Source organism: Aquila chrysaetos, chromosome 24 (assembly GCF_900496995.4).
Source record: "Aquila chrysaetos chrysaetos chromosome 24, bAquChr1.4, whole genome shotgun sequence".
NCBI lineage: Eukaryota > Metazoa > Chordata > Aves > Accipitriformes > Accipitridae > Aquila > Aquila chrysaetos.
The window spans coordinates 10,275,649-10,302,378 of NC_044027.1; the positions used below are offsets into that span (position 1 = coordinate 10,275,649).

A 26,730-nucleotide genomic window follows, 5' to 3' on the forward strand; every position below is an offset into this window, starting at 1 on the left:
AAAGAGGCAATAATATAACTCCTTGTTTCCTCTTCTTATAGCAGTAATTCTCATTTTTTCCCATGCAAGAACCTTATTTTCCATTGTGAAACACTCTCCTGCCATTGATCCTGATTCCTGATGGGAAGCTCACCTTGTTTTGCAAAGTGAGAAAAGCCTGAAAAGTCTTGTGCCTGCCCATGAATTCCCCAATTAAAACAATTCTTTTACTATGCTAAGTAGAAGCATCATTACAAAGCCTGTAACCAGAGAAGAGACACACTGGTGGCCTTCAATGAGATAGCTAGGGTAGACCTAGCACTGCAGCTGTGGTTAGCTTGGAGGGCAATGCTTTCCGTTGTATACTCAGTGGATTAGCAAGGTTTTTAAGCTCCTTGCTATGGTGGTTACACAGCCAGCACTGTTTGAGCTAGCTGGTCTATACCCCTCAGTGAGGTGTAGTCATGCCTTTGCAGTGGAGGTGCATGATGAGCTTCCAAGGAGCTGAGGAGTGTGGTTTGTGGTTCCAGTTCTCCTACAGCAAACCACAGGTCAAACCTGATTCATCTGAAGTTGGCAGAAGTCTTGATGTTGACTTTCAAAGAGCTGGGTTTTCACCTTTTATCTTTCCTCTGCAGGAGTTCAAAGCTACATGGTGGAATTTGCTTTGCAAAATAGGGACTCCTTGCAGGAAAGGAGAAATGTCAAAGTGTACACTCACTCTCTTTTGATCTTAATGGCAAGAGATTTTCATGTTTCTTCTGTTTTCTACTGACAAATATTAGTGTCCAGTGGGTATTTCAAGACTGTGGACTGGGCCTAACCTAATATGCTTGTAAGTAGGAATGAACAGTTCAAATAAAATATAAGTCTACCCTAAATTGGATCCCAACTAGAACTTTACCCTCACTGAATTTAGAATAGCTTATGATTCACTTGGTATTTTTCATTCCGCTTTATGTCTTTGATTTCTTGATTTCTATAAAGACACAGAAATAGAAGTTTGGGATATAATTATTGTTCCATTTCCAGTCCAACCCCGAGATGGTTTTGTTGGTGGGATGGTGGATATGTTGGGGCTTGTAGGGGCAGAAGAGAATCTGTTTGATCCAGTTGTTTGGAGAGCTCACATTTGCCTTTCTGGGGGCATTTATCTATAAAGATTGAACCATTGCCACTTGGTCTTCATCAGTGACAACTGTGAGTTGAGGAATCAAAGGTGATGTTCCTCAGGAGGAGTTTGGATGTGACTAGCACTGGCTGCCTGGACTGTGAGATGGTTTCCTGTGCAAAGCCCACCAGGAAGAGGGAGGAAGGGTGCAGGTGAATGTGCAACAGAAAGCAGAAGGGAAATAAATAACATAAAAGCAGCATCCCTTCATCTTGGATGACTTGGATTAAGGTTCCTCTTGGCTTGCTGCCTGCTTGTGAGATTCGTCCTGGGCTCAAGAGCCCCCACACTTTAAAGCACCTCTTAAACCTGCCAGTTAAGGCTTAAAGGTGACTTAAGTGGCTTTTTGCTGGCCCTTTGCTCATGATTGTGGTTTCCTGTGAGGTTATGCACTTGGCTTTCCTAATGTGTGACTGTCACGCCCACTTTGGTGTAGCAGTAAATGCAATAGCAGATCCTGTGGGACTCTGTGAAGGTGGCTTTGAAATTGCTCTTCTCTCCTAATACATCTAATGTGCTGTTGTCTGCTGTCTGTTAGAAATGACCTGAAGCCAGTCCACTAAAGCACAAATCTATAATTGCTGGATACTGAGATGGATGAGAATAAATGAGGTTTTGTTTACAGTGATGTTTGTGTGTCCTGGGGCTGGCAGCCTGCAGTGTTAGTGGCTGAGGTGGTTTATGATGGGTTCAGTCTCCTATGATTACTCTTTGTGCGTGTGCATGTGTATCAGCTCTCCTTGTTCTGAATTAACATATTGAGGAATAAAACTGTTTAGCCAGCAAAAGTGTGAGCAGACAGGAAAAGGGGGAAAAAATTAGCTGAAATGCTTTCCTTACATTACATTAACAGGAAGAATGAGCACAAGGAAAGGTTTTGTTTTGCCACTCTGAATGACACAACACATTTCTGATCTCATTTCTTTCTTTTACACTGCATCCTTTGTTGTGTCCAAGGGGCAAGCTTTGCTACAGTTGAATGTGGGGTGTCAGGACCCAGGGCTGGAAGAGAGCAGTATCAGCAAAACAGACCGGGGGACTGGTGCCACGCTTGGCATTAACAGCTGCACAAGAGCAGCATGAAAACAAGGGTGCTCTGCTTTTACTTGGGCTTTCTGATATTGTGTTGCATGAGCTGAAATGCTCTCTGGGAACACAGTATGTGGCCAGGGCCTCAAGATTTACCTGGGTCGTCAAAGAGGTGGACATAGCCCTGTTGGAGATCTAATAATGCAGCACACTGTGGGAAGCGAGGAGCAAACAGATGAAAAAATTTAACAATGATAAAGCAAGCAATGCTTAGAGGTGTGTGAAGAAATGTGCCACCACAGTCTTGTCCATAGCAAAGAGCCTGTTCTGACTTCTCAGCTTTTTAGAGCATCTCAGAGCCAAGAACACACAGCATCTGCCTAACAGCTGGGTTACACATATAGTGTAAAATTTCCCACAGCCTTGCCTTGGGGAGAGATTACCCTTGGGACCTGATGTTCACCAGTGCTGAACTTTTCTTGTCACTGTGTGTTTGCTCTTGGAAATGCAGAGTGCCAAGGGAGATGCCTGGGACCAGGCGCTGCGTTACGGAGCCAGCAGTGCACGTGTAATGCGCTGGTGTCGTGCACTCATGATGGAGATGGGAGCTGAGCTCCCATGCTGTGTTAGGTGCTGCATGGATGTAATTGTGTTCTCTTTCTCCCTGCAGTTTCATAAAGAAGAGAAAATGCCCTAATGTTATTAGTGTTAAATTGTATTCACTATTGAGTTAGGATGACTTTAATTTGCTAATAGGAATCAGCCATCTTATATATGCACACAAAGGTGATAGATAATTCCCAGTCTCTTGCTGCTGCTGTGGGGCTAATGTTGATTTCTTGTGTTTCAGTATCACTAATCACTTACAGGAAAGTTGGGCAGCAATGGCAGGATTAGGAGCAGGCAGCCAAGAGCCTAGCAGCAGCTCTGAGTGCAGGATCGGTGCGACAGTGAATAGCTGGGCGAGACGTGAAGAGCCTAGACTATGGATTGGTGCTTCTGCAGAACTGGTACTGGAAGTCTGCAGAAGACAGGGACTGACTTAGGGATGACAAAGCCCTTGCAAGAAAAGCACAGAACATATCAGCCAAACTATTAACTTGAGCACAAAACTATGTTGGAAGTTCTGGCTGGAGCCTCGCCATATGTGAAACCCATCCCAACAGAGAGAGCCTGCATGTGGCCTGTGCACTGCCCATGTTCCATTTATACCTCTTCTGATGTCTTGAATGGGTTGATGTGTAGACCTTCTTCCAGCTGGTTATAGAGGTGTGGATTTCACTCTTTTTTCCTGCTGGTTTTAGGCCTGCTCCATCCCACTGTGTTGTTATGACATGTATTTTGCTTGAGTGGCAGGGAGGTTTATTATTATGTAGAAAAAGGAGTCTTTTAGGTCAAAGTTCATTCATTTAGATTATCATTATCACTTGTGTGTGACAGTCATGTAGCTCTCAGCATCTTTCCTAAGTTTCAAAAATTCTTGTGTAAACAGAATTGCCTACGACTTGTGCCCTGCTGCCAGGCAGAATTCTAGCAGCATAAAAATAACCAAACTTCTCCATGCCTCAAAACCCTCCCTAGAGCTCCATGCCCAAACTGTCCTGAGCATCTCGCTCTTGAGTGGAAGGTGGACTGGATTTTTCATCTCCTTTTTCCCCAGAGAGAAGCCTCACAACAGGGTTTGCAGTAACATATTTGCTACTAATGAGACCATGTCAGATATATATAATATAGCAGTATAATAAATTGGTGTGTTCAGCAGACTTGTAGTTCAGCTGAAAAATCCCTTGGAGATCACTGAACAAGCATCACAAGTTTCTCCTGCCTAGCTGAACTGCTCTGCTGGCCCCTGTGAGAGAAAAGCACGTGGTAAATGGAGGAATCTGTACAACTGATGGATCCTGTGTGGAATGATGAGCTGTCAGTACAACAATCTTATACCAGTCTAAATTCTGCCTTGGCTGATATCCATTTATTCATGCTTTCCTTCTGGATTTTGGAGGGCCATTGGGCCCATTTGCCAAAGGGCTCAACTCCCAGATCTTTTAGGGATGCAGTGTTACTGCATGGCAGGCTTCGTATACTTCCTCATCTGGAAGGTTTTGCAGAAATCCAAAGATACTGTAATAGAATATGTGGAGCATGTCTAAGGCTAAAATGGCTTTGAAATATTTAGGTGCCAAGATGGGTGCGATGCATGTCTCTGACCATGCCTGGGTCTCCATCTGTCTCGAAACACAGACTGTTTGACCCTGTGCCCGCATGGACATTCTCTTTAAGGCTAAAAGGGTTGGAACATTTCAGCCCTGATTCAGCAAATTACCCTGTTCGGAAAAGTACTTGAGCAAATGTGTAAAGCTGAGCAAGAGTTTAAGTGCCTCGCTGAATCTTCTGCATTTTATTTAATGTCTCAGTAAAGGTATACTCAAAATGACTGTGGGGCGGCCACCTCCAGGTTTAATAGGAGACATTTAAGATATACAGCAGGAGAGTGACATATATCATACAAACTTAAAAAGCCCCTTCAACAGAGCAATTGCTCTCTGAAAAGAAATGAAAATCTCTCCAAACAACAGCTTAATCATCAGTGCTTGCCAAGAAGTAAAAACTCCAGCTGAAAAAATTAACTTGCAGCTTGACAACATTATAGCATCGAGGGTACAAGCAGCTCTCTTACATGCCCAGCAATTGCTTTCCTACACAGGATGAAAAAGGCAGCTGCATGCTTTCAGAAGTATGCCAGTCTGCTTATGCCATGACTGCTGCACCTGGGGGTTGGAGTGGAAAAGAATAACAGAACACTTCTAAGAAAACCAAAAGTGAAGACTTTTTTTGCTCTTGTAGTTCCTACGGCAACCCAAAATACCTGCGGCTGTAGGTAGAACCTTCTGTTCTCTGACAGAAGAGACTGGCTGCGTGTGGGCTCTGGGAGAAAGTCTTTGCCCTTTAATCTACAGACCACGTGCCCTGGGGTACATGGGAGGAGCAAAGGCAAGCTGCTTTAACGGGTACATTGTTGGTGTATTGGTGTGGTGTTGTATCTGGGCAACTTGGTGGTGGGATGAGTGGGATGCTTTGTGTGTGGGTGCAAGGCAGCTCAGGCGGTGCTGGGCTAAGGGACTCCACAGGTGGGTGCCATCAGGGCTGTTTTCTGGGTTGTGTCAACAGCAGAGAAGACAGGGAACAGTCTGCTTGGGTAGAGGTCCGTCTGTGGTCAGTGTGTTGGCATGTGTCATGAAGGTCCTACAACAAGGTGCAAGTTGAAGCTGCTCTTTGGCAGAAGGTGCCATCGTTCTCTTTTGCCTGCCTTCAGGGTCAGCACTGGTGACATTCAAGCCTCCTTCCTTCCTTTTATAGAATTACGGGATGGCTTGTGTTGGAAGGCACCTTTAAAGGTCATCTAGTCCAACCTCCCTGCAGTGAGCAGGGACATCTTCCGCTAGATCAGGTTGCTCAGAGCCCCATCCAACCTGGCCTCGAATGTTTCCAGGGATGGGGCATCCATAGCCTCTCTGGGCAACCTGCCTTTCCTCCAACAGATAAAATTCCCAGTGCTGTAGAGACTTTCATAGGAAATTTTTAATCCAGATATTTTTTTCCAGCAACATCTTCTTATTCTTTCTTGTGTCCTTTGTGCCAAAATCCAGCAAACGCTCTGCAAATCCCTTGCAGGAAGAAAATTGCCCAGTAACTGTGTAAAGCAGGATAACTGCTCATGAAACAAGAGAAACTCTAGGTCAAAGTCACCTTGCCTAGTGTCCAGACTGAAAAGTCATGCAAAAGTGAAAGAGTTCATCTGCATGGGTTTGTAGCCATGTAGGAGCTCAGGGTACAGCCCAAGCAGCTGGAGAACTTGCATTGGCTGTTATGGTGGAAGTACCACTTGTCATCTAGCTGGATTAAAAATATTTGCTTGTTTATTTGTGAACAGAGAAGCAGGTAAATTTGGAGCCATTATCCTGTGCAGAGCTTGTAGTGCTGTAGCCATGCTGATAGCAGCCATCGAGCTCGCTGGCCAGAGGTCAGCTCCTCACAGGGTCAGGGAGTAATTATAGACACAGACTGCAACATGGTGAAATCTTCCAGTAGTAGAGACCAGCGCTTGCACAGCTGCTCCATATGGCATGAGAGGAAGCCAAGAGAAAAAAGTGGATAGTTCCCATTTTTTGGACCACATGTTTCCTTAACAGTGCAGGTGCAACTTGAAGCATTTGATACTGTGTTTTAATAACAGTTAAGTCACCTGCTCATCAACACAACACAAAAAGCTGGGTATACCTGCTTATTTTAGGGTTAGTTTGTTTATTAGCTTGGTTTGTGGCAAAACCTTTTATTGTTCGGCACTGTCCCTCCCAGCAAAGACTCTTGGAATTTGGAGAAGAGCAGCTCTGGCTAGTCTCACAATTTTCTGCAGACTTAATGAATTTACACTATAGTAAATATTTTCACACTTAAATTTGGAATTTCACAGGCAGTTTTCATTCAAATTTGGAACAATTGTGCAAGGCTTGTGGTTAAGAAAAATCTCTTCGGCCCCCCCCCCTGCCCCGTAGCAGACAGTCCTTTTCTATTTAAAATGTCTTCATGAAATCTTGTGAAATACCTTTAGATGGAGCTGAGAGGATCATGACCAACTGTTTTTTGTTTTGTCTGAAACAGGAAAATGGTAGTGATAAAATAGCTTTGGACTCCAGGCCTGAGAAGTAGGGTTTGCATTGACAAAGGACTGTTGGACTTGGGAGCTTTGCCGTGCTCTGAAGTTTGTGCGACTAGCTCCAGCTAGTTCTGTGAGCTGTAGATGTATCTAAAATGATATTTTCTGCTTATAATTAACTAGAGAAGCTGTACTCCTGGAGGTAGTCTCATTAGAAGACAAAATGAGAGGGTGGCCTAACCTAAATAGATCAATACTCTGCTCAATCCCAATCCTCTGCTGAAGAAAGCATGCATGTAATAGCCATTGTTGTAATTTTATACAATGGAATCAAGACTGTAATTAATTTAAACAGTTTTCTGCTATTGAGAATTTCTTGGGAAGCTTTTGCCGGCAATGTTTAGAGGGAAAATCAGGAAGGATCCAGATCTGCATTTAAGATGATGAGGAAGCCTGCGCGTTATTCTTAGGATTGTTATTATCTACAATGATTTTGGGCACTGACCCACAATTTCCTATGTTCAAAGTCAGAAAATTGAGTATTGGATTGTTTCAGTGTTCTGGGAATCGGTCCATGTGACTGGCTCTGTCTTGCTGACTTAGGGGCTGCAGGCCACAGGGGCTGCTGAGTGGGAGTAAAAGTTTATTCTGCATCTACTCACTAGAACAACAAAACCTATGTTTTGGTCTGAATGCATCCTAATCCTTATCTAAATATCACATGTATCCATGAGCAACCAAACTGAACAGAGCTCTAAATATGTGTGTCTATGTGTATACATAAGTGTATTTCTCCCTCCTTTTGACTTTAGGAGTTCACCTGGGGACAGCTTTGGCTCTTCAGTGAAAGATAGCAGATATGTGAAGCCTTGTTGGTTAGCTTTGCAGTATAAGAAAAAACATCAAGAGAGCACTGAATTTATTCTAAGTGTAACTTGACTTACACATGAGTCTTCTCAAGCAATGAATGACATGTAAAGCACTCTGGCTTTCCAAGAATTTCAAACTTAAAAGCAGTGCCTGTTTTTCAGGCGTGACCCTTCCTCAAACTCTGCACAACCCAACCCCAACAGCCTCTGTGCTAACCTTGTGCGGGGACCTGCAGTGCTCTCTCTGCCTTTGCAGAAAACAGAACTTGGTTGTGTGCTCAGAGAAAAGAAACTTGAAGATAAATATGTGAGGCACCTGTAGTGCTGGTTTGAATCTTAGAGTATCTTGGAGTTTTGCTGGATGAGTTGGCTGCCCCCTTAGCATCTCAGTTTGAGTTACATTTAGGTGAAACTATTTGAATTACTTGGTCTTGCTAGCTATTTCGCTTTTAGATTTATGATGAATATTGAATGCAGGTAGGGAAGGTTTGCTCTTTGTTAGACATTGCTTTTGAGGGTGCTGAGATAAATGGGTCTGGCCTGGTGCAGATGCCCCTATGGCACTGCTGGGTGACCTGTGGGCTGAGCACTGTGGTCATCAGCAAGGCAGTGCCTTGGTCTGCTGTCACAGCTAAAGACTCCTAGCCAAACAAAAGGTTTTGGGGTTGCAGCTAGCCCATGAGATGCATGTGGATGCCTCTGGTTACAGCTTTGGTCTTTCTGGACTCTGTTCATCTTTGTGCCTTTAACTTGCTGTGCGACCTTACAGAAGGTGCTCACGTATGTGAAATGCATGTTCCAGACAGCTTCAGTGCCATAACTGCCCAGTGGAGTTCATGGGGTGGCTGGTTGTGTGTTTGCTGGGATAATGCTTTCTCCCAAGTACCTCCACTTATAGGTCTGACCTTCCTTATGGTGAATGTGCATTACCTGTTCCCAATAGGAATTGCCTAGACCAAGTTTACATCCGTAATTAAAGTCCGCAGCTGTTTAAAAATAAAAGAAAGGGGAGGAGAGATTATTAAAAAAATGGGTAGAGTCCCTTGGCCAGCCTGTAATTTTTGACAGTGAAAGAGCTTTCCCAGTGCCAGGCAGGCAAGCACGCTCATGAATAAAGCAGCTGAATAAGTCCACACTAGCTGGGAAAGAATGAATTTTTTATCAAGAAATCCTGTTAGCATATTTACATATTGATTTATTGGTGCCATAAGCCTTCAGATCAAGGCATAAAACATCAGCATTTTTGCTTTTTCAGTCTCCCCAGCTCTGTAAGGCTGGAGAAGGGGAGAAACAAAGGGAAGGATTTGCTTCTGTTTAAGCTTGGCTGAATTAACATTATTACTGCATGCAACGACTATAGTTAAAACATGTTCATACATGGCTAGCAGTATTGCAAAATTAAAATGCTGCCAGCTTCTAGGATTATACTGAGACTCTTCTGGTATTTGGGTTGATTTTACGTGTTTGGATGCTTTCCTCTGAAAGCCCAGCTCCTGGATTTATGTGTTCAAGAGAATTATAGCTCCCTTCCTCTATTATTTGGGACTAACTCTTGTCATTGGAAACAAAAGCTAGAAAATTTGAATCCTAAAGTATCAAAAACCAAGGGCTAATATTCTAGGTGTATGTATTTATTTTTCGTTTTGTATGTATTTATTTTTCCTTTTTTAAACAATGATCTCCTCTGCTTGAGGCTTCCACCTGTATTTCCTGCCCCACAGAAAATGATAGGAGCTTTGCTCTCTTGTTTGATGTTGTGAAGATATCTCTTGAGCTGCCTTTCCCTCTCTCTTTTTACTGCCCACTATGTGAAAGGTATTTCTCTTCCTGGAACAGAGGATGCACATCATTCTGGTTTGTGATTTGGGTAGAGTCGTTCACCTTATGTTGAGGGTACCTGTATCTCCACTGGGGAAGCATAAGGCACATGTATCACACTTGTTGCCTGAGTGCTGTGCATTTGATTTTCAAACGTGCTGTGGCTGTTGTTTTGGGACCTCTGGGTGTCAGGGCAGCCCCGCAGGGTGCGGGGACGAGCAGGTAGAGGGGGATAGCTCTGGGGCTGGATGGAAGCAGAACGGCCATGTCAGTGCAAAGGATAACCAGCCCTATGGAGAAGCAACAAGATCTGCATTATCAACTCTGCAGAGCACTGGCTCAGTCTGGAAAACAGTGTTTTCTCTAGCAGAACATCGGGCAGGACTTCCTCAGAGCTGTGCTGCTGCATGGCATGGATAGGCACCGCTGTCTGGTGTGAAAGCACAGGGCAGGCAGGACTGCTACAGCATTTCCTGCTTTAGGTGTGTTTAGAGGGGTAAAAAAAGCACCTTTCCCAATTATTGGGACTGGTGTGATGTTAAAGGCAGTGACAGTAAGACAGCGGCTTCTGAGAATATAAAGTGATAAATGAATGCAAATTAAGTTATGCTTTCAGGGTGATTTTCTGAAATCAAACTCCCCCCCCCCCTTGCCTTCTGCTCAGGTATGAGTTGCCACTGCATTGAACGGTGTTGCCTTTTGCGTTCTCCTGCCCCGGATAGGCTCTTATGCCAACACCACCAAACGGATGCTTTATCTTTAGCACCCCAAGCTTGTTGCAGATTCAGCTGGGCTCTTGGTCCAAGGGGATAAGAGCTAATGCCAGTCCTGGTGTCTCACCCCGTATCCATAGCTGGTGCTGCCAAGGCTTTTGGAGTCTGTGGTAGAGGTTGGTTGTGTGTGGTCTCAGGCCAGGAGTAGTTTGTTTTTGGTTTGCAGGATGTGAGATACTCTGGATTTGATTTTGATTCTGGTAGTGAGCAGCTCTGTGTTCTGCTTCTCTAAACAGCAAGTGGCTGTGGGGCTGGTTGCAAGTGACTTTGCTTTTGGGAGCAGAAGGATTATCTTTGTTTCAAAACATCATCAATTTTAGTGTCATGGGACTCAAAGGATTTTCAGGTATTTTTCATCTGATGTCCACTTGGGAACCAGGAGTTATGGATGGATCTGAGGAGTAACTGGGGGATTTGAACGAGGTGGATTGTTATTACAGCAGTGGACTGACCTCTATCCCGAAGGTAAAAAGGGAGAGCGGAGTAACTCAAAGACCTTTTGTGAAGAGAGAGGATCTTCTCAGAAACACTGATTTGAGTGTAAATGTGCCAGGAGTTTAGAGTGCCTCTTCCCAGAGAGTTCAGTCTGAGCAGGTGTAAACCCAGGACTTGATTGCCTTTGGCCAAGGTTCGATGTGAAAAGGAGTGCAGAGGCCAGTGGGCACTCTGAATGCTTTTCTTACAACTGCTGGTCCTCAAGACAACAGTATACCCCATCCAAAAGGGCCCCCATAAAACACATCCTCTACCATGAAATCTTTCCTGGTGTCCAAAATGTGCTTGGGACCTAGCATAAAGGCACAGGAGGCACAATTATAACATGCTGTAGGAGGACATCAGGAGATCCTCCAATCTTGAGTTGTTAAGTGGACCTCATATGGACCTTAGGGCTTCCTGAGATCCTGGCCATCATATGGCCACCTGTGGAAACCTCCAGCTAAGGAGTTTTCCTCAAAGCACACATAAGCAGATAAAACCACAAGAAGCAGTGTTTAAGCCTGACCCCAAATTTCCCTGCAACTTGCTGCGCTGGGGCTCTTGTATTTTAATTCACCCCCTCTACATACAAGGGCACCTGCTCTGAATGACCTGAACTCACTGAGCCCAGATGGAGGGAAGTTCAAGGCGGGTATTTGAACCCCAATCCAACCCTGTCACGCAGTACGCAGCACGTGTGGGAGTGTGATTTGGGCTGACCACTAATTTCATTAACCAACCCATTCTAGTTTTATTCTTCACACAGATGAGCACACCAGGCAGGTGCTCTGTCATCTCCCTCCCGTGGCTGGTACAACCCCTAAGCATCAATCGGAAATGCACCTCTCTGCCAATTTAATTTTGCTCAGAAGGGTCAATTGCCAGCACTCCCCCATCGCCGGCTGTCATGTCCCTGCAGAGCTGAACACCAGATGCTCTGTGCAAATGGACCATAACATCTGAAAGTCAGTAACCAAAGTTATTGGACTGAATTTGTGCCAAGGTTGTATTTAAACTGGAACTGGGCGGGGGGGGGCTTTTTTTCAGATTCTGGTATTTCGTATAAGCCAGCACACTGGGTCAGGACTTGAGAGATGGGACTTCTCTTGCTGGTCTGCTGGGAAGTGTGGAAGCAGCTCTCCTTTCACCTGGCTGTGACCCAATTTCACCTTCTGTAAAGCTGGGGATAGCAATAGACTTCCTCAGTGCAGGGCCTGGTGGTGTTTCTGTGTGAAAAAGGCTATGTGAGACTTAAAACATGAAAGCCTTTTAAAAAAATGTATTTCTTTTTTTCTTCTTGTTCTGTTTTCAATTGATCCAAAGAGATGTTGGGGAAAAAAGGTAGGAAAAAAAGAAGAAAAATGAATATTTTTGAAAAGTAATAAATTTTAATACCTTTTTGGTAACTGAATAAATGAAATAGAGAAAAAATATTTCACAGCTCTACTGAATGAGATGTTAAGGTATGACTTTCTCGGGAAGGTGAGGAAGATGCTGTAGTCCTCCTCAGCAATTCCCAATATGTTATTGATGGGAGACTGAGGCCCCTTCTTTATCTCCTAGACCCCTGGACTTATTTCTGAAGGTTGCAATATTTTAAGAAGTTTATGCAAATCCCTCCAGTGCCCTTTTGTGGTCATTTTTGTTTAAAATAAAACCTGAAATACAATAAAGTTATTCAATGTCCTGCTAGATTCTAGGCTTGAGAATATCTTTTTAAGGGGGAAGCCAAGTGTCTCGTGCTCTAATCTGACAAATATATTGGCCTACACTCCACCAGGTTGGATTTTGGGGCAGAGGTACATTCTCCAGGGTTTTCAGCAGAATGGGGTCCAGACTTTCCACGAGGGATTTTGCTTACAAATACAGTGCACGTAATAACGAATATTTCTTAACTAGAATAGGCAAAGCTTATGCTTGAGCACAGCTATGCATTCAGGGACTTCAGATGCAACTTAGATTTGGTCTTGAACCTATTAAGTTCATGTGAAGCCTGTATACCTCATTCTCCATCTGTGAAAGCACTTTGCACTTACCAGAATTGAAGATTGACACTTTGGGATATTATGGTAATGTGGACTATGTAGAATCTCAGAGAAGTGACTGGTTTAAATTTGAGTCTGTGACTATTTTGTGAATAGAGTAGGTCATCACTGACTCCACAGATTGAGCTCAAAATGGCTTTTCTCAGCAAATTTGGGTTCCCTGCCATCATACTTTCTTGTGCAAGGTCTGTCTGTCTCTGATGAAGAGCTCAGTGCGAGTGTCCTGGAATAAATTTAATTTTCTTCCTAGTAGTTGGTATAGTGCTGTATTTTGGATTTAGGATGAGAAGAATGTTGGTAACACACTGATGCTTTAGTTGTTGCTAAGCCGTGTTTATACTAAGTCAAGGACTTATCAGCTTCTTATATTGCCCTGCCAGCAGAGGCTGGGGGTGCACAAGAAGCTGGGAGGGGACACAGCCAGGACAGCTGACCCAAATGAGCCAAAGGGATATTCCATACCATATGACATCATGCCCAGTATATAAACTGGGAAAGTTGTCCGGGGGACACCACGGCTCAAGGATTGGCTGGGCACCAGGTCAGCAGGTGGTGAGCAATTGTATTGTGCATCACTTGCTTTGTATATTCTCTTATTATTATTTTTATTATTATTATTTTCCCTTCCTTTTCTGTCTTATTAAACTGTCTTTATCTCAGCCCATGAGTTTTACTTTTTTTTTCCTCCCCCCCCCGCCCCCGATTCTCTTCTCCATGCCACTGTGGGGGGGGAGCGAGCAAGCGGCTGTGTGATGCTTAATTGCCAGCGGGGGTTAAACCATGACAGAGAGTTACTTAGTGCCTAGAGAAAATGTGCTGGGTAAAGTGGGGCTCCATGTGCTCATTGTACATGCTTTTAATATTTTTTATTTTGTTCTTAGTAATTTCTGTGTTCACCTAATCCTAAGAATAGGAACAGATAGAAATAAATCAACCATAAATAGCGTCACTAATTAACAGAAGTAGCGAGGAGTGAATTGTGAAAAATCAGATGAAGGGTAAAAGAGTTCATCTCTTGAAGACAGCTGAGAGTACTCTTCAATGCAAAAGCACTTATCCGAGGGAAGATTACACTTTAATTGCCCCAAATAAGTCAGGCTCTGCCATTGATTAGATTAAAGTGAGTAAACTCTAGGTGTACTATACATTTTGATTAAAAACATAGTAAAGAACTAATGGTCTGTGGTGTTTCAGCTTTGGCTGTATCTGTCAAATTAGATCCCTTCTTTATTGAAACCCACTCTGGAAACATTTCAAAAGGATTACATGTTAGCCCATTAATTGCTTGTTTTTCACATCGATGGACAATGTGCTGAGCAAAGTGGTGGCAGAATTTCTTCCTTGGAAATCCGGGGCAATCGCCTCAGGGTTGCTGCTCCTGTCAAAAGTGGCTGAAAGAAGAAACTTTAAGTGTAAGCAGCAGAATGGCTCCTTCTTCAGAGGCAAACAGCGTTGTTTTGTTGCTCTACTGGTAAAAAAGCGGAGTAACTGTTAAATCTAAATGGGTTTCTAACAGCTTGAGAGCCCAAAGCAGCATCTTTGTGCAGCCAGGGAACACTAGCTGGAGATCTGCTGGCAGGACCAGCCTAGACCTTGTTCTGGGATTTGTTACTCAGATTGGTGCTGGTACATGGGAGGATGGTCTGTGACTTTACATTTCTGCAGATGCTGCCCTTAAGGTCTCATTTAAAGCTCCAAAATCAACAGAAGAACACCTATAAAGGCATTTTGGCTGCCTTTAGGTGCTGGCAGAGAAGCTCTGGGGAAGGCTGCTGCACAGCTACTCTCTTCGAGAGGTGCCTGCCAACCACAGTAGTAGCAAAAGGGAATTCGACCCTGAGCCATGAAGCTTGGAGTGTGTTTCCTTAGCTCCAGCTGTGAGCAGGAGTGAGTTTGCATTGTGGTGACTGTACCCACGGAGGTGCAGGTGCAGAAGGGGGTCTGCCATGGAGGGTTAGTCCCCCCTGCATGGGCAGTGCCCGGCAGCTGGCCTGCACTGACATCCTACCGTGTGCAGCAGCTCCCTGTGCAAGTCAAAGTCATCAGGAAGTCTGTATAATTTATATTAATTATAGGCTTACCATAAAGTCAGTGTGTTCACATGTGGGTCTGTGCTGATAAGAGTTGTCCTGGTGTAGCCTTGTGTGTGGACATTCCTGATCTCTCTCTCTTCCTCCCAGTACAGCAATAAAGGGACTGCAAGTGGAGACAGAAATGATTTTGGGAGAAGGGCAAAGAGAATGATGGTGTTTTGATTAGAAACTTGGAAATCAGGAGCTGAAATGCGAGATTTTTTTTTTGCTTAAGTTCATTGCAGCACAACAGTCTCCAATCAGGGTATCCAGTCCCTGCCATGCACTAGCCAGCACTTTCCTATGGCAAAGGTCTTTGTTCTTCTGCTGCTTTTGTGTTGTCCAAGAGGATTTAATCAGGTTCAGCCATGTTTAATAGGTTATTTGAATAAGTTATTTAAACATGTGCTATTACTACCTGGCTCGCTTGGTCCTTGGCATGCGCTGAATGGGGTTGTGGGCAGTGCAGAGTGGTGGCAGGTCATCTGTTTGCACCAGCTAGGAGAAGCTGTCAGCTTTGGGTTGCAGATCCATCAGGTCTCAGATTGACGCTTGGGGCACGGCCTTAGTATGCCAATTTGCTGGCTGCTGGTCAGTGGCACACACGCCTAGGTACATGGAAATCCCCTATCCCTCTCGCCACATGAAATATAGATTTAGATTGTGTTGCAGAAGCTGGAGGAGAGTGGGAGTTTGTGAGCAGCTGTGCTGTCTGCTTAGAGAAAAGAGAGGGGCAGGGTTTTGGGGATTATTCTGTGTTTGACTTGGTCTAATTTGCAGTCTGTAAACCTCCCAAAACCTAAGATTTGCCACCCGTTGAACAGAGGCAGTCACTTGCCTGTTCATGAGGCTGCGTGTAAACCAAATTTCACTTAATTGTGTGTTTGTTATGTTGGGATTGCAGAACCAGGATCTCATCACTGATGCAAACTGTGATCAAGCAACCCTGGTAGAAACTGCTCAGGTTTCCCTTCCTTGGGGGCTGCTGGGTCTTTTTTCTGCAGGGGCTGTCATAGTTTTCCCAATAACTCCCCACTGCTGATGGAAGCCTTGCTGTCAAGGAAGCGCTGTGGAGTATTTACATGCTCCTTCCCCTACCAAACCAGCTCCTGCTCCCTTTGATCAGCCCTGTGTGAAGGCAGCAGCATGTGGGATTCGGCCGTGAGGCTGGCAGGCTGCAAGACTCCTCTGGTGATGCCCCAGCCACAGGGAGCACCGAGCTGAAAGTAGGCAGGGTTCCCAGGATGCTGGCGTTGTGCTGCTGGGATGGGGATGGGCTGGGAGAAGGATGTCGGAGCAAGCAGGGCTTTGCTGACCATTTCATGGTGATGGGATGGGACTGGCTGGAGCAAAGCTGCTTCTGGTCTTGCAGCAGCAAGAAGCTCCAGCAACATGAGAAACTCATCTCAGGGCAGCCAGGCACAAGGGCTCTGCCTCCCCATGTGCACTAGGAACATGGGCCATGGCTAGGGCTGCAGAAAGGAAGATGAAAGGTAATAGAAAAGCATTTTTGGTCTCTGCAGCACATTGCAAGCAGCAGTAGGCTGCTTTCAAGTCAATTGTTTCAAAACATATCTTTAAATGAATTAATAATCAGATGCAGCTGCCATCTTGTTAACATAATGAAGCAGTGGCCTAATGGCTCTCTGTGTCTGAGACAAAAGTGAGTGTTAATACTGGCCTTTCTCTGGTGTTGGACAAGTCACAAAAGGCTTGGTTATGGGAAGTATCTTGTGCTTTGCTGGAGGACACTCCGTTCTCTTTGGCTTTATTGGGAGCTCAGGACATTAATCTCCCTGCATGACAGAAGCCGTTTAGCTTCTGCATTTGTTATAGATGAGAGTATTCACCCACCTATCTCTGTAGAGAGGTGGCCGTGCTGGCACTGCTTGGGGATGCTGGCAATATGCTCAGTGCTGCGTGAAAGGGAGGAGAGAGCCCCTAGGTGCTTAAAGCCAACTGTGCAGAGACTCAACATATAAATGTTGTCCTTTGGCATTCAGCTGCAACCTGGGCTCTCCTGCTGAGCAGTGGCATCAGGCTCCGGGGTGGATGATGAAGCAGAGTCACATGAAAGAGGCTAGAAGGATGCTGTTGGGGATTTAGGTTAGACTTTCAGAAAGAAAGGTGAAAAAAAAAAAAAAAGAAAAAAGAAAAAGGGAAAAGGAGGCACCAGCTGTGAATAGGCATGGTGGGTACCTCTTGATACAAGTGCCAGATCAGGGGGTGGAAGCAGCTTGGAGCTAAGCAGAGGTTAGGCAGAGGGAGCCATGGCAGCTGGGCTTGTTGGGAAGAGCACTCCAGGGGCTGGACAGTTTGTATGGGCTTTAGACGCCTGAGGTACAGATCTCTGGTTCTCCACTGTGACCCTGAAAGTGTCCCTTAGATTTCCCGTGCCTCAGTTTCCCGCTGTGCAGCACCTTGCCTGTAGGAGTCTTGTGCTGTCAAGTTTAAGACACATGAGCTGTCTGATGCTGGTGCCCAGGCATTCTTGGAGCAAGGCTTCAGCTTCGTGTGGGCACTGTTCAGGGGGTGCTTGTGAAGAGCCCTGCAGCTGTTGCGAACCAGTGGGTTCCTTGGCTCCTGAGCAGTGAGGGAGCCCTCCTGTAAGCCCTTACTGTATTTGGATGTAATTCTGGCACATCGTGACAAGTATTTCATTTCTCCTTCTTCCCTGTCGTGTTAGACCTGTGGTTAGGATCAAGTAGCACTGACAGTCAGCCAGGCATTACACCAGTGAAATGTTTTAGCTGGAACATAAAAATTGATTTGATCTCTTGGCTCATCCTGCTTAATGAGCAAGGCTGGAGCTGAGCCACAGCCCAAGCCCCAGTGGCTGTATGGGCGGAGGGCTGCCTCCTCTGCTCAGCGCAGGCAGGGGTGCCTGCGGGACTCTGGGGGCTCTCCCTGGAGGACAGGAGTTCGGTTTTCCTGGCAGCAAACAGGTTTGATTCATTAAAGCATCTCAGCATGGCAGAGCCGGTGCCATAAACTGTGATTGGGTTCAAGCACGCTTGGGAGCACTGAGAAAGATGTTGCACGTCTGTGAAGGCTCTGCTTTCTTGGGAGAGGTTTTCTGTTGACCCTTTTGCCCGGCGTTTTGCCCTCTAGTTTGTCCTGGATCTCTGTGTGCGAGGCAGAGCAAACAGAGCGAGTCCCTGCCCTGCCCTGAGCATAAGGTAGTCTAGCAAATGCTGAGAGGAGGGTGGTTAATTAGTCGTATTTCAGCACATTTCATTTTTAAGGGCTTTGATCGTGGCATGGAATTGTGGATCTGTCGCCAAGTTTGGGCTTCAAATGAATAAATAAATGATAAACGATCATTTGGCAGCAATGAACCTGCTGCACTCTCTTTGCATGTTTATGTGGTTTCCCTTCTTCCATCTGTTCCCTTCCTCCAGCTCTTCCTTGTGGGCTGGCTCTCCAGCCCCCCTTGCCTGGCTGACGGCAGTCCCCAGCCTTGCTGAATGGGACACGCTTGCTCCAGCCATAGGCATGAGTCGGTTGACAAAAGGAGAATTGAAGAACAGCCTCTAAATATAAAAACATGGGTTTCGCTCTGGTAATCCCAGGAGAGCAGGCTGGGGCTGTACCAGGCACTTTCCCTAAGTGTTGGGGAAAAGCACTTGTCCTCAGTGCTTCATTTCCTCCGAACCCGTCTGTACGGATGCGGTGCAGAACAGGGAAAGGAAATAGCTAAAAGTAGAGAGAGAGGAATGGAAAGACAAAACAGTGAACGAAGAAGTGGCGCTGCTGGGATGGGATGACAGGTATTGCAAAAGGCATTAAAAAACCCTAATGAGAGATTGGGCTGCACAGTGTTTTCCCTGTCTTTCTGCTCTCATTTTCCCAGCCTGTTTTCTCTTCAGCTTCATTTGTCTGTCACGCACTGGTTTTGCCTTTAGCAGGTGTGGTTTGTGGCGAGGTTAGTTAGTCCCTGTTCCTCTTGGGTGAGTCACTGATCAACTGACATAGATATTTCTGAAGATATTTGCTATTTGGAGAAATGCTTGTCATGTGTTTGATCCGGAGCATGTTACTTGGGGAAGAATTTGCGCAGATATGCACCATATTAAAAATGTCTCAGAAGGTATTTACTTGCATTAATGCTATAAATGTTATTACCTGTAAGAAATGTTATGACATCGGTCACCCACATCACACATTGGTTTTGCTTGTTTATTGGGTGACTTCTACTTACACAGAGACATTTCGAGGTGGCATCAAGTGCATGCATGGCTGAAATAAAGCACATTTAAAGCACTTCTTTCTATGAATCCTTCTGCAAGCAAAATTACACTTGCAAATATGATTGGGAATAGTGACCAACCACAGATAGTAAATAAAAGGCAGCAATATCAGTTAGAATGAATGCATTTTTTGCAAGTTGGTGTTTGAGAGCACTTCTCTGTGGTCTCTCTGCCAGCCTCTGTGGTTGGGCAGGTAGGTGAGCTCTGTGTTGATGTTATTCTTTACCCTCTGCAGGAGGAGGGAAGAGGAGGAGAATGTCTTTGGGTCTTGTCTTTTCTTTTTGCTTCCTTTTTCCCCTCCCTTACACCTGACATCAGATTCTCAAATTGCTGCATTCTTCACTCACAAAAGAAGAGTTTGCATTTTTCTCAGCACTTGGCTTCAGTAAATGGCCATGTGGCATTTTACTTTTCAGCAGTTCCTTAAAGAGCTCCCTTGTGGTTGATGAATGCAGAAACTTTGTCATAAACTAAAACCACCCTTCCCTCCCCTTAATCTAGACTGCTGCTTACTCAGGGAGCTTCAGACAGGTTTTGATGACAGAAGCCCAAAGTGCTGAGTAAGCAGATGTGGAATTGCAATCACTCTGAAGATGCCTCGTTTTCTTGCAGACTTCTTGTCTTCTCCTGCTCTGTGTGTACGCACAGATTCTGGGCATGGTGCCACGCTCTGCCTTAATTGCAGCACAGATTAACGGAAGGCTGTGGTTCCCTCCCGTTGTTGTGTGTGTCTCAATTCAGATGTAAATATGACACTGATGCTCAGCACATGAGAAGTCAGAGTTGAGGTGAGGAAGGAGGAGGCTGGTGTAGAAAGCCTGCACAGAGGTAGGTCACTTAAAAGCATGTTTTGGCCCTGCAGCAGGGTCAGCCTGGAGCTGTGGAATTAGATGAATCTTCTCAGTGGAGCTGATGACAAATCATGGTGTGGACGGTGGGACAATCAGGTTGGTTCATCAGTTCTTTCTCCTGGCATTTCAACTGGTGAACATAACAGAACTAACCAGTACATCAGTGGTGGACAGCTGTATGGAAATCTGAGGGGAATCTCCCCTGCCCTCTGCCCTGAAGTTTCTGTATGGTATTTTGTTTCTGTGGTGAATTAATACTTGTTTTTCTCTCTCCCTTTTTCTTTGCTTACAGACAAATGATGCTGCAGGAAATACCTGGAACTGGCTTTATTTCATCCCTCTCATCATCATTGGCTCTTTCTTCATGCTCAACTTGGTGCTGGGTGTCTTATCAGGGTAAGACACTAATCACCTATTTGTCTCTGCCTGGACATGAAAAGGGAGGACATTGGTTTTAGCAATGTGGGAGGATGTAGCTGAAAAAGAGAAGGTGGGGTGGTACATCACACTGTACGTTGTTCCCCTTCACACATTTCCTACCCCGTACTTTCCTTGCAGTGGGGTATTTCTGTAAGGCTACAGAGCAATAGGATAGGGGATAGGCTGGTGGAAAGTCATTAATTGAGGTGATTCTGAATACAGACACAAGAGTTGAGTGAGCTCCCTGTAATTATACTGACTTGGGCCTCTGCACCCAGCACTTACCCCTGCATTGTCTTGAAAACCCATCAGGAACCACTGATGCCAGTATACTTAAGTCCTGGAGCTGGACATCAAGTGTTCATAATGCATTTGGTGTAACTGCAGCATGGAGAAAGGGGAAGATCAAACAAAAGGCAATTAAAAGATCTCAGGGTTTTGTTTTGTTTTGTTGTTTAGGGGTTGGGTTTTTTTGGTAGTGGTAGTTTGCTTTTGTGTTTGGTTTTTTTTTTTGTTTTTTTTTTTAAATCTCTATCTGTTTAAGATAATATCTGGATTTTGGGGACACACGGGTCTCTTGATGTTCAAACCCCGGGGGTCAGCCAAGGATTTGGTGTTTGTTGCATATGAGTTTCAGGTTTGGGACATTGTAGAGATCAAGCTGCCAAGTTTGAAGCCTAGCTGGAATGTCCACAGCGTCTGTGGAAATTTGATCTGGAATTAACAACCTGACTCATCTTAATGGTTTTCAAGCTCTTAGACTTTGGCACCTCATTTTGCACACAGTTTCTTCTTAGCCCATCCAGGTGATCTAGATTATATAGATCTGTATAGATGTAGATTTATTTCTGGCTCTTGGCAGCACAGGAAAAGAGAAATGAGTTAATGCTGCTGAGTGGTAAAAGCCATTCAGTGCTGCACCTTTGCTCTTTCTCTTTAAGTTACTAGAGAAAGAAAAATGTTTTCCAAAGAACAGATTCATGCTCAATTTTATTATTTTGTTAAGGATCCTTGTCCTCAAAGCACCTGCTGGGGGCAGGAGGAGGGAGGCAGCAGTGCAGTTTTGTTTGAGGACTGGGAGACATGCTGCTACAAGAGAGGGTCATGGGGAAGGCTTCATTGTGCACTTTGCTGTTCCTTCAGTCCAGGAATAATGGTCATGATCAATAACCGATCAAAGCCATTCATTGGACATCCTGTTTTATCAGAGGTTTTGTAAAGGAGAGCTTCGTGACCATACTTGTCTGACATATGATTTAAAGTGAGCACCAGAGCCAGGACTGAGTGCGGTTCATTAGGTAGTTCATCTTCCTCGTTCCACAGTGGGGTCAGCCCACGTTGGCTGAAATGATACTCGTGATGTAATACAAAACTCAGAAGCCTGCAGGCTGCTGTTCCTTTGTGCTGGATTCAAACGTGTCTGGTGACCAAAAGATGGAGACCTCTGTCTGGCTCTCCTGAAAGCTTCTTGTTGCTTGGGGCAAAATATGAATATTATATAAATGTATGTCTTCTATTAAAAATGCAGTTCTGTGCATCAGATTTTCCTTTGTTAGTGATAAGGATGGTAATACCTTCTTCACAGAGGGAAGCTTTTAAATTCTATTTTGTGTAGTGGTTTGACGTCCTTGACTGGAATAATTCCTGGGGAGAGGCTGAAGAGAATAAACCTCATAGCACAGGTGTTGACCACACTGCTCAGCAGGCTGCTGGTGGGCTTGCAGCTATTGAGCAATGAAGGAAACTGGGTATATCTGAGTGGACTGGTGATGAGAAGACACCAGAGAGATGGAAAGACCCTCTGAAGGCAGAGACTGTTGTCATAATATTCTCTAGCCAAAAGCCCCAGACAGCACTGTAGAAAAAACCCAGAAATTTCTGCTGGAGGTTATTCTTTGCTTGCGTTTCTGCATGGAGAAAGGGTCATTGGCAAATGCATGTTGACTTCCATAGGGTACAGTTTCACTCAAGGACATTATGGCATCCACATCCCAGTGACAGTGTCAGCTAGCGGCTTCTGCAACAGAGACTATTGGCAATATCCCACATTCCTGTTTCAATAAAATAAAGTTGATTTAGTGTTAGGGGTTCTACAAATAGCCCATGAACAGGGTTAACTCAGCAATCAGTCACCTGCTTCTTATTTTCATGATCTGTGTGCCTCATAGCCTTTAATATTATCCTTGCTGTATCCTAGGGGTGGTGTAGTGCTCTGCTCTCCTTCTCTGCATGTTACAGAGAGGGAACAGTGGGGTAGAAAGAAGGGATGTAATGCCCCCAGGAAACAATTGCAAAGCTGAGGTTAGGTCACCAGTTTCCTAGGCTTGTGTGCCATCTTCATTACTGTTCTTTTTCACAAAACCCCTGTTGGTCAGGTTGTATTTTATTTTCCAAAACTTTGCCATATGCATCATCAGCATTAGGGGGTTAAGCTTCAGCATGCCACTGTCTGTACCTTGGAAAGCCACAGAAAAAGCTTTTACCTGAGTATTTTTCATTGCTGTTAGTTTTGAGCTATTTCCTCTCACATATTTGTGTTCCTCAGTGGGCAATAAGGAAGCTACAAATTTCTGAAGTAGGTATGCAGATGCTATCACAGATTATGGCAATATAAATAATCTGAACTGACAACAAGTTGTTGAGCTTCCTACTGACACTAGGTTATACAGAGTTTTGCCATAACTCTTAATGGAATTCTCTGCCTTTCTGTAGTTATTTGTGAACCCATGTCAACGCTGGACAGATACCTAATATGAGTGGGCTTAGCTTCTGGGTTTATCTGTTTGAGCAGTGTAGATAGATTGACCCGGTTAGGATCCTGAGTCTCATCTGCTAGCAAAATGTGGAAGCATTTGCATTGCAAATGCTATAGAAGAGATGATAGCTGTTTTAAAATAAAGAGCAAACAACCTTTCCCCTCTGCTGATTCTTCTGGAATTATAATAAAACTAAAGGCAGGGAAGTGACAGGGAGCTGGGGAAATCTGTAAGTGTTGGTAAAAACTTGGTATAAAAATATCCTACAATCTTCGGCCACAGCTGATATGACAAAACCCTCTGAGTACCTGGCTAAGGATGTAATTAAAAGCATGTTGACTCCCTAATTCAGATTAAATGAGACTCTGCCTGCTGTACAGTATGTCTTCCTCATGTGTGCTAATCAAAGTACTGCCAGTGCTCTTGTAGTCGGTTAATATTTAAATACCCTCTGCAAATGGCATGCTCTGCATTCTGTTCCTTTCCCCTCTCTGATGCAAGCACTGGGGGCCAGACTGCCAGCAGAGCTCGGCTCTGCTTGTGCCACTGAACATCCCGATTTTCCCAATGATCCTAGGACATGTGGTGTGGAGTTAATGCAAATATCTTATTTCTGATGGTGCAGTAGGGATGTTGGGCTCTTCTATGTCTTTACAAAAGATGCATGTTGCAGTGGATGCTGTGCCATACCTGCTCACCACAGTGCTAAAGTTGGGTCTCTGACTGGGGAAATGGGTAGCAGGTCCCTCTTGCCAGATTGCACATCAGAAGCAAAGACAGACTGTGCTGTTCTCTAGCTGTGAATACGGTAGGATTTAGAGTTTTCGTGGTGTACTGCAGTTGTCATAGGTACAGAAGTGAACTGCAATTGAAACAGCTCCTAAAATCCAGGAACTACCTTTGCTTGTTTGCAGAAGATATGGGGCTCTCCAGCAGGAACCCAGCACCCCGTTTGCTGTGGAGTGGTGGTAATGCAGGTTTTTGTCCCTTGTTGGGGATCTTCCTCTCTACTCCTCACTATGTATTCCCCCTGCTTTCAGTTTTCCCTCTCTGGTGTTTGATCCCTCTGTGAGCTGATAAAACTCAACAGTCCTGCAGAAACCAATAGAGCAGAAAAACAGATTATTTTCTTCTGGAGGAGCTTTTATTGAGTGCCATAGCTGATTCAAGAGAAGATCAGGACTGTATAGGGCCAGGAGAGCAGAAGTGGAAGGAGACATTTGTCTCCCATTTGATAGCATTAAGACATTTGGTAGGCTCATTTCCTTCTGCATGTGAACTGTAGAGGTCTGCCCACTTGATCAGAATGGACAGATGCAGGATGTGTTCTGCCCATCCATGTGCTGGGAAGCATGTTGGGGTGACTGCCCAAGCCTGATACTTCCCTAATCACAGACACAAAAAAAGGGAAAAGAGAAATTTAAAAAAAAAAAAAAAAAAAGGAGATTATACACCTGGTTGAAGTTCTGATGAACCATCCATCCACCCAAAGGATGAACCAGGTTCTGTTCATACTAGAGAGCTGCCCTTGACTTTATTTATCTGTTTTAACCATGAGAAGCCATTCCAGCTGTGCTAACCTTGTTCCAGGAAGCTGGGGTACCTTGGTTCCCAGAAATTGGGGTAGCATTTTGTAAGGTTTCCAGTGCAGAGTGGAACAACGGCAGTAGTGAAAATGTTTAGGAATTTGTATCCATAATATATTTCTCTTGAAACATCTTTTTACGTTGACTGTGGTGGGTGGTTTTTCTTACTTACTACATTATTTGTAAACTCTTTGTGACTTAGGTAGCAATAAAGGCATCCATCACAGGCAATACAACCTTTCCATAGAAAAAGAGACTGGCCGCCTCTGGTGGCATCACGGGAATGTTCTGGCTCCAAGTTGTGCCAAGAAGGGTTGACCCCAGATGCCTTTCAGTTTTCCCTAAACGCAGGGTTGTTTGCTGCTTGGGATGTCATGGGATTTGGCTTCTATTCTGACCAGAAAATGCCCTATGATGATCCTGAGCTCTGCACATGGTTCTGCAGTATACAGTGAGGGGAAAAAATACCCCTAATTGAATTGAGAAGTCCTGACGAATGCTCATTCTTTTTCTGACTTTGTATTGTTTTCTTGCTAGCAGGCTTCAGCCCTCTGCCATCCCGCTCTGGCAGTTGTCGCCACCCAAGAGATTGGCACCCATCTCCATACACACCTTAGCTTCCTGGTGTTCCCTCCCTTAACAGTGATTTCCAATGCTGTTTTCTCATCCTGCTGCTGTTCCCCTCCCAGCCCTCAGCCTCCTCTCAGCCCAGCTAGCAGCTTTCTTCTGTGGGCTGGTAGAACCATGGAGTTTTCTACTGCTTGGGTGTTGAGTTGGATATTAATTTTGCCTGGTAATGAGCTGGATGATTCTGTACAATACATTTGTGGCTGTTTTGATGCTTTGGATTACACAAAGCAAAGAGGATAAATGTTATCATGGGATGCTGCGAGGAAGATGATTTAACTTATTTCAAGGCTAAGTGCTTTTTGGCACCATTTCATGCAGCAGTGGGGAGTGGTGAGGGTGGCGAGACAGCAGGAGTGCTGGCCAGAGAGGGCAGCGCACTGTGAATGATGCATTTGAATACTGAGAGTCTGTGTCTCTTGAGTGTGAAAAATGCTGCTTGTCATGTCCTCAGATATTTATGGTGAAGCCTGAGGTATCCCCAGACCAGCCAGTAAAGAGTAATGATCTTTGCTGAGGTTTACTCATCTGGCTGCAATAACCAAGTGTGGAGAGGCACTGCAGGGGCCAGTTTGCATCTTCGCTCCTTGGGTGTTACCAGAACATGGTCCAGACATGCTCTGTCCTGAGATGTGCAACACCTGCCTCTCTTTACATGAGATCACCTGGTGCAAGAACGGCAGGGAGACATTTTGAATGGATGCAGTATCTTTGTGACAGCAGGAGCCTGGCAAGGGATACAGCTACAGACCATGCTGGCACCTTGCAGGCGAACAAGGGTCAGGGCAAATGGTGCTTTATTTCTTCACTGCTGCACCCTGTTTTGAGCAGTCTGCAGCATGGGGTGATGCTCTCTGGGCAGAGTCCCATTAAACACTCTCCCTGTTGTGTGCTCCAGTCTCCCTAGGGGATATCTGTTTCTGTTTCTGACTGTTGTACCTCGAGTCAGTGAGGCTTTTGTGCTGTTAGAGCAGCTCCCTGGGAGGAAGCACAGCCCCATCCAGACCTCACTGAACCGACTGTCTCGGTGACTTGCTCTGCTTTCATGACGTTTTCCCATCCTGAGGATTTTTGCCAGATTGAGATCATAAAACTTCAGCCTGCAAGATGTGCAGAGGCTGGAGAAGAATCAGGCTGATTAATTTGTCATAATGGCAAAGCGTTCTTCTGTCCTCTTTCTCCCTCATTACAGAGACAATCATTCATTTTCCCTGTGCATTTGTTTCAAGTTCACTGTTACCCGCTGTGATCTGACTTTGGCTGGTGTTAATTATTTGCAGCAGAAGAGCTGCATCATGAAAAGATATGAGATTCTTCTTGGTTTCTCATTACTTTTAGTCTTTCCCTAGCCTG

The 26,730-nt window shown here is 44.9% G+C and overlaps 1 protein-coding gene across 25 annotated transcripts in view; it reads left to right on the plus strand.

The window, feature by feature from the left end:
- Nucleotides 1–26,730, plus strand: part of CACNA1B (calcium voltage-gated channel subunit alpha1 B) — a 314,217-nt gene that overhangs the window by 121,369 nt on the left and 166,118 nt on the right. For all 25 annotated transcript variants that reach the window (XM_030000172.1, XM_030000169.1, XM_030000168.1 and 22 more), the window contains exon 7: nucleotides 20,281–20,384. In XM_030000172.1, the coding sequence (XP_029856032.1) occupies nucleotides 20,281–20,384 (104 nt within the window). The remainder of the gene's footprint in view (nucleotides 1–20,280; nucleotides 20,385–26,730) is intronic.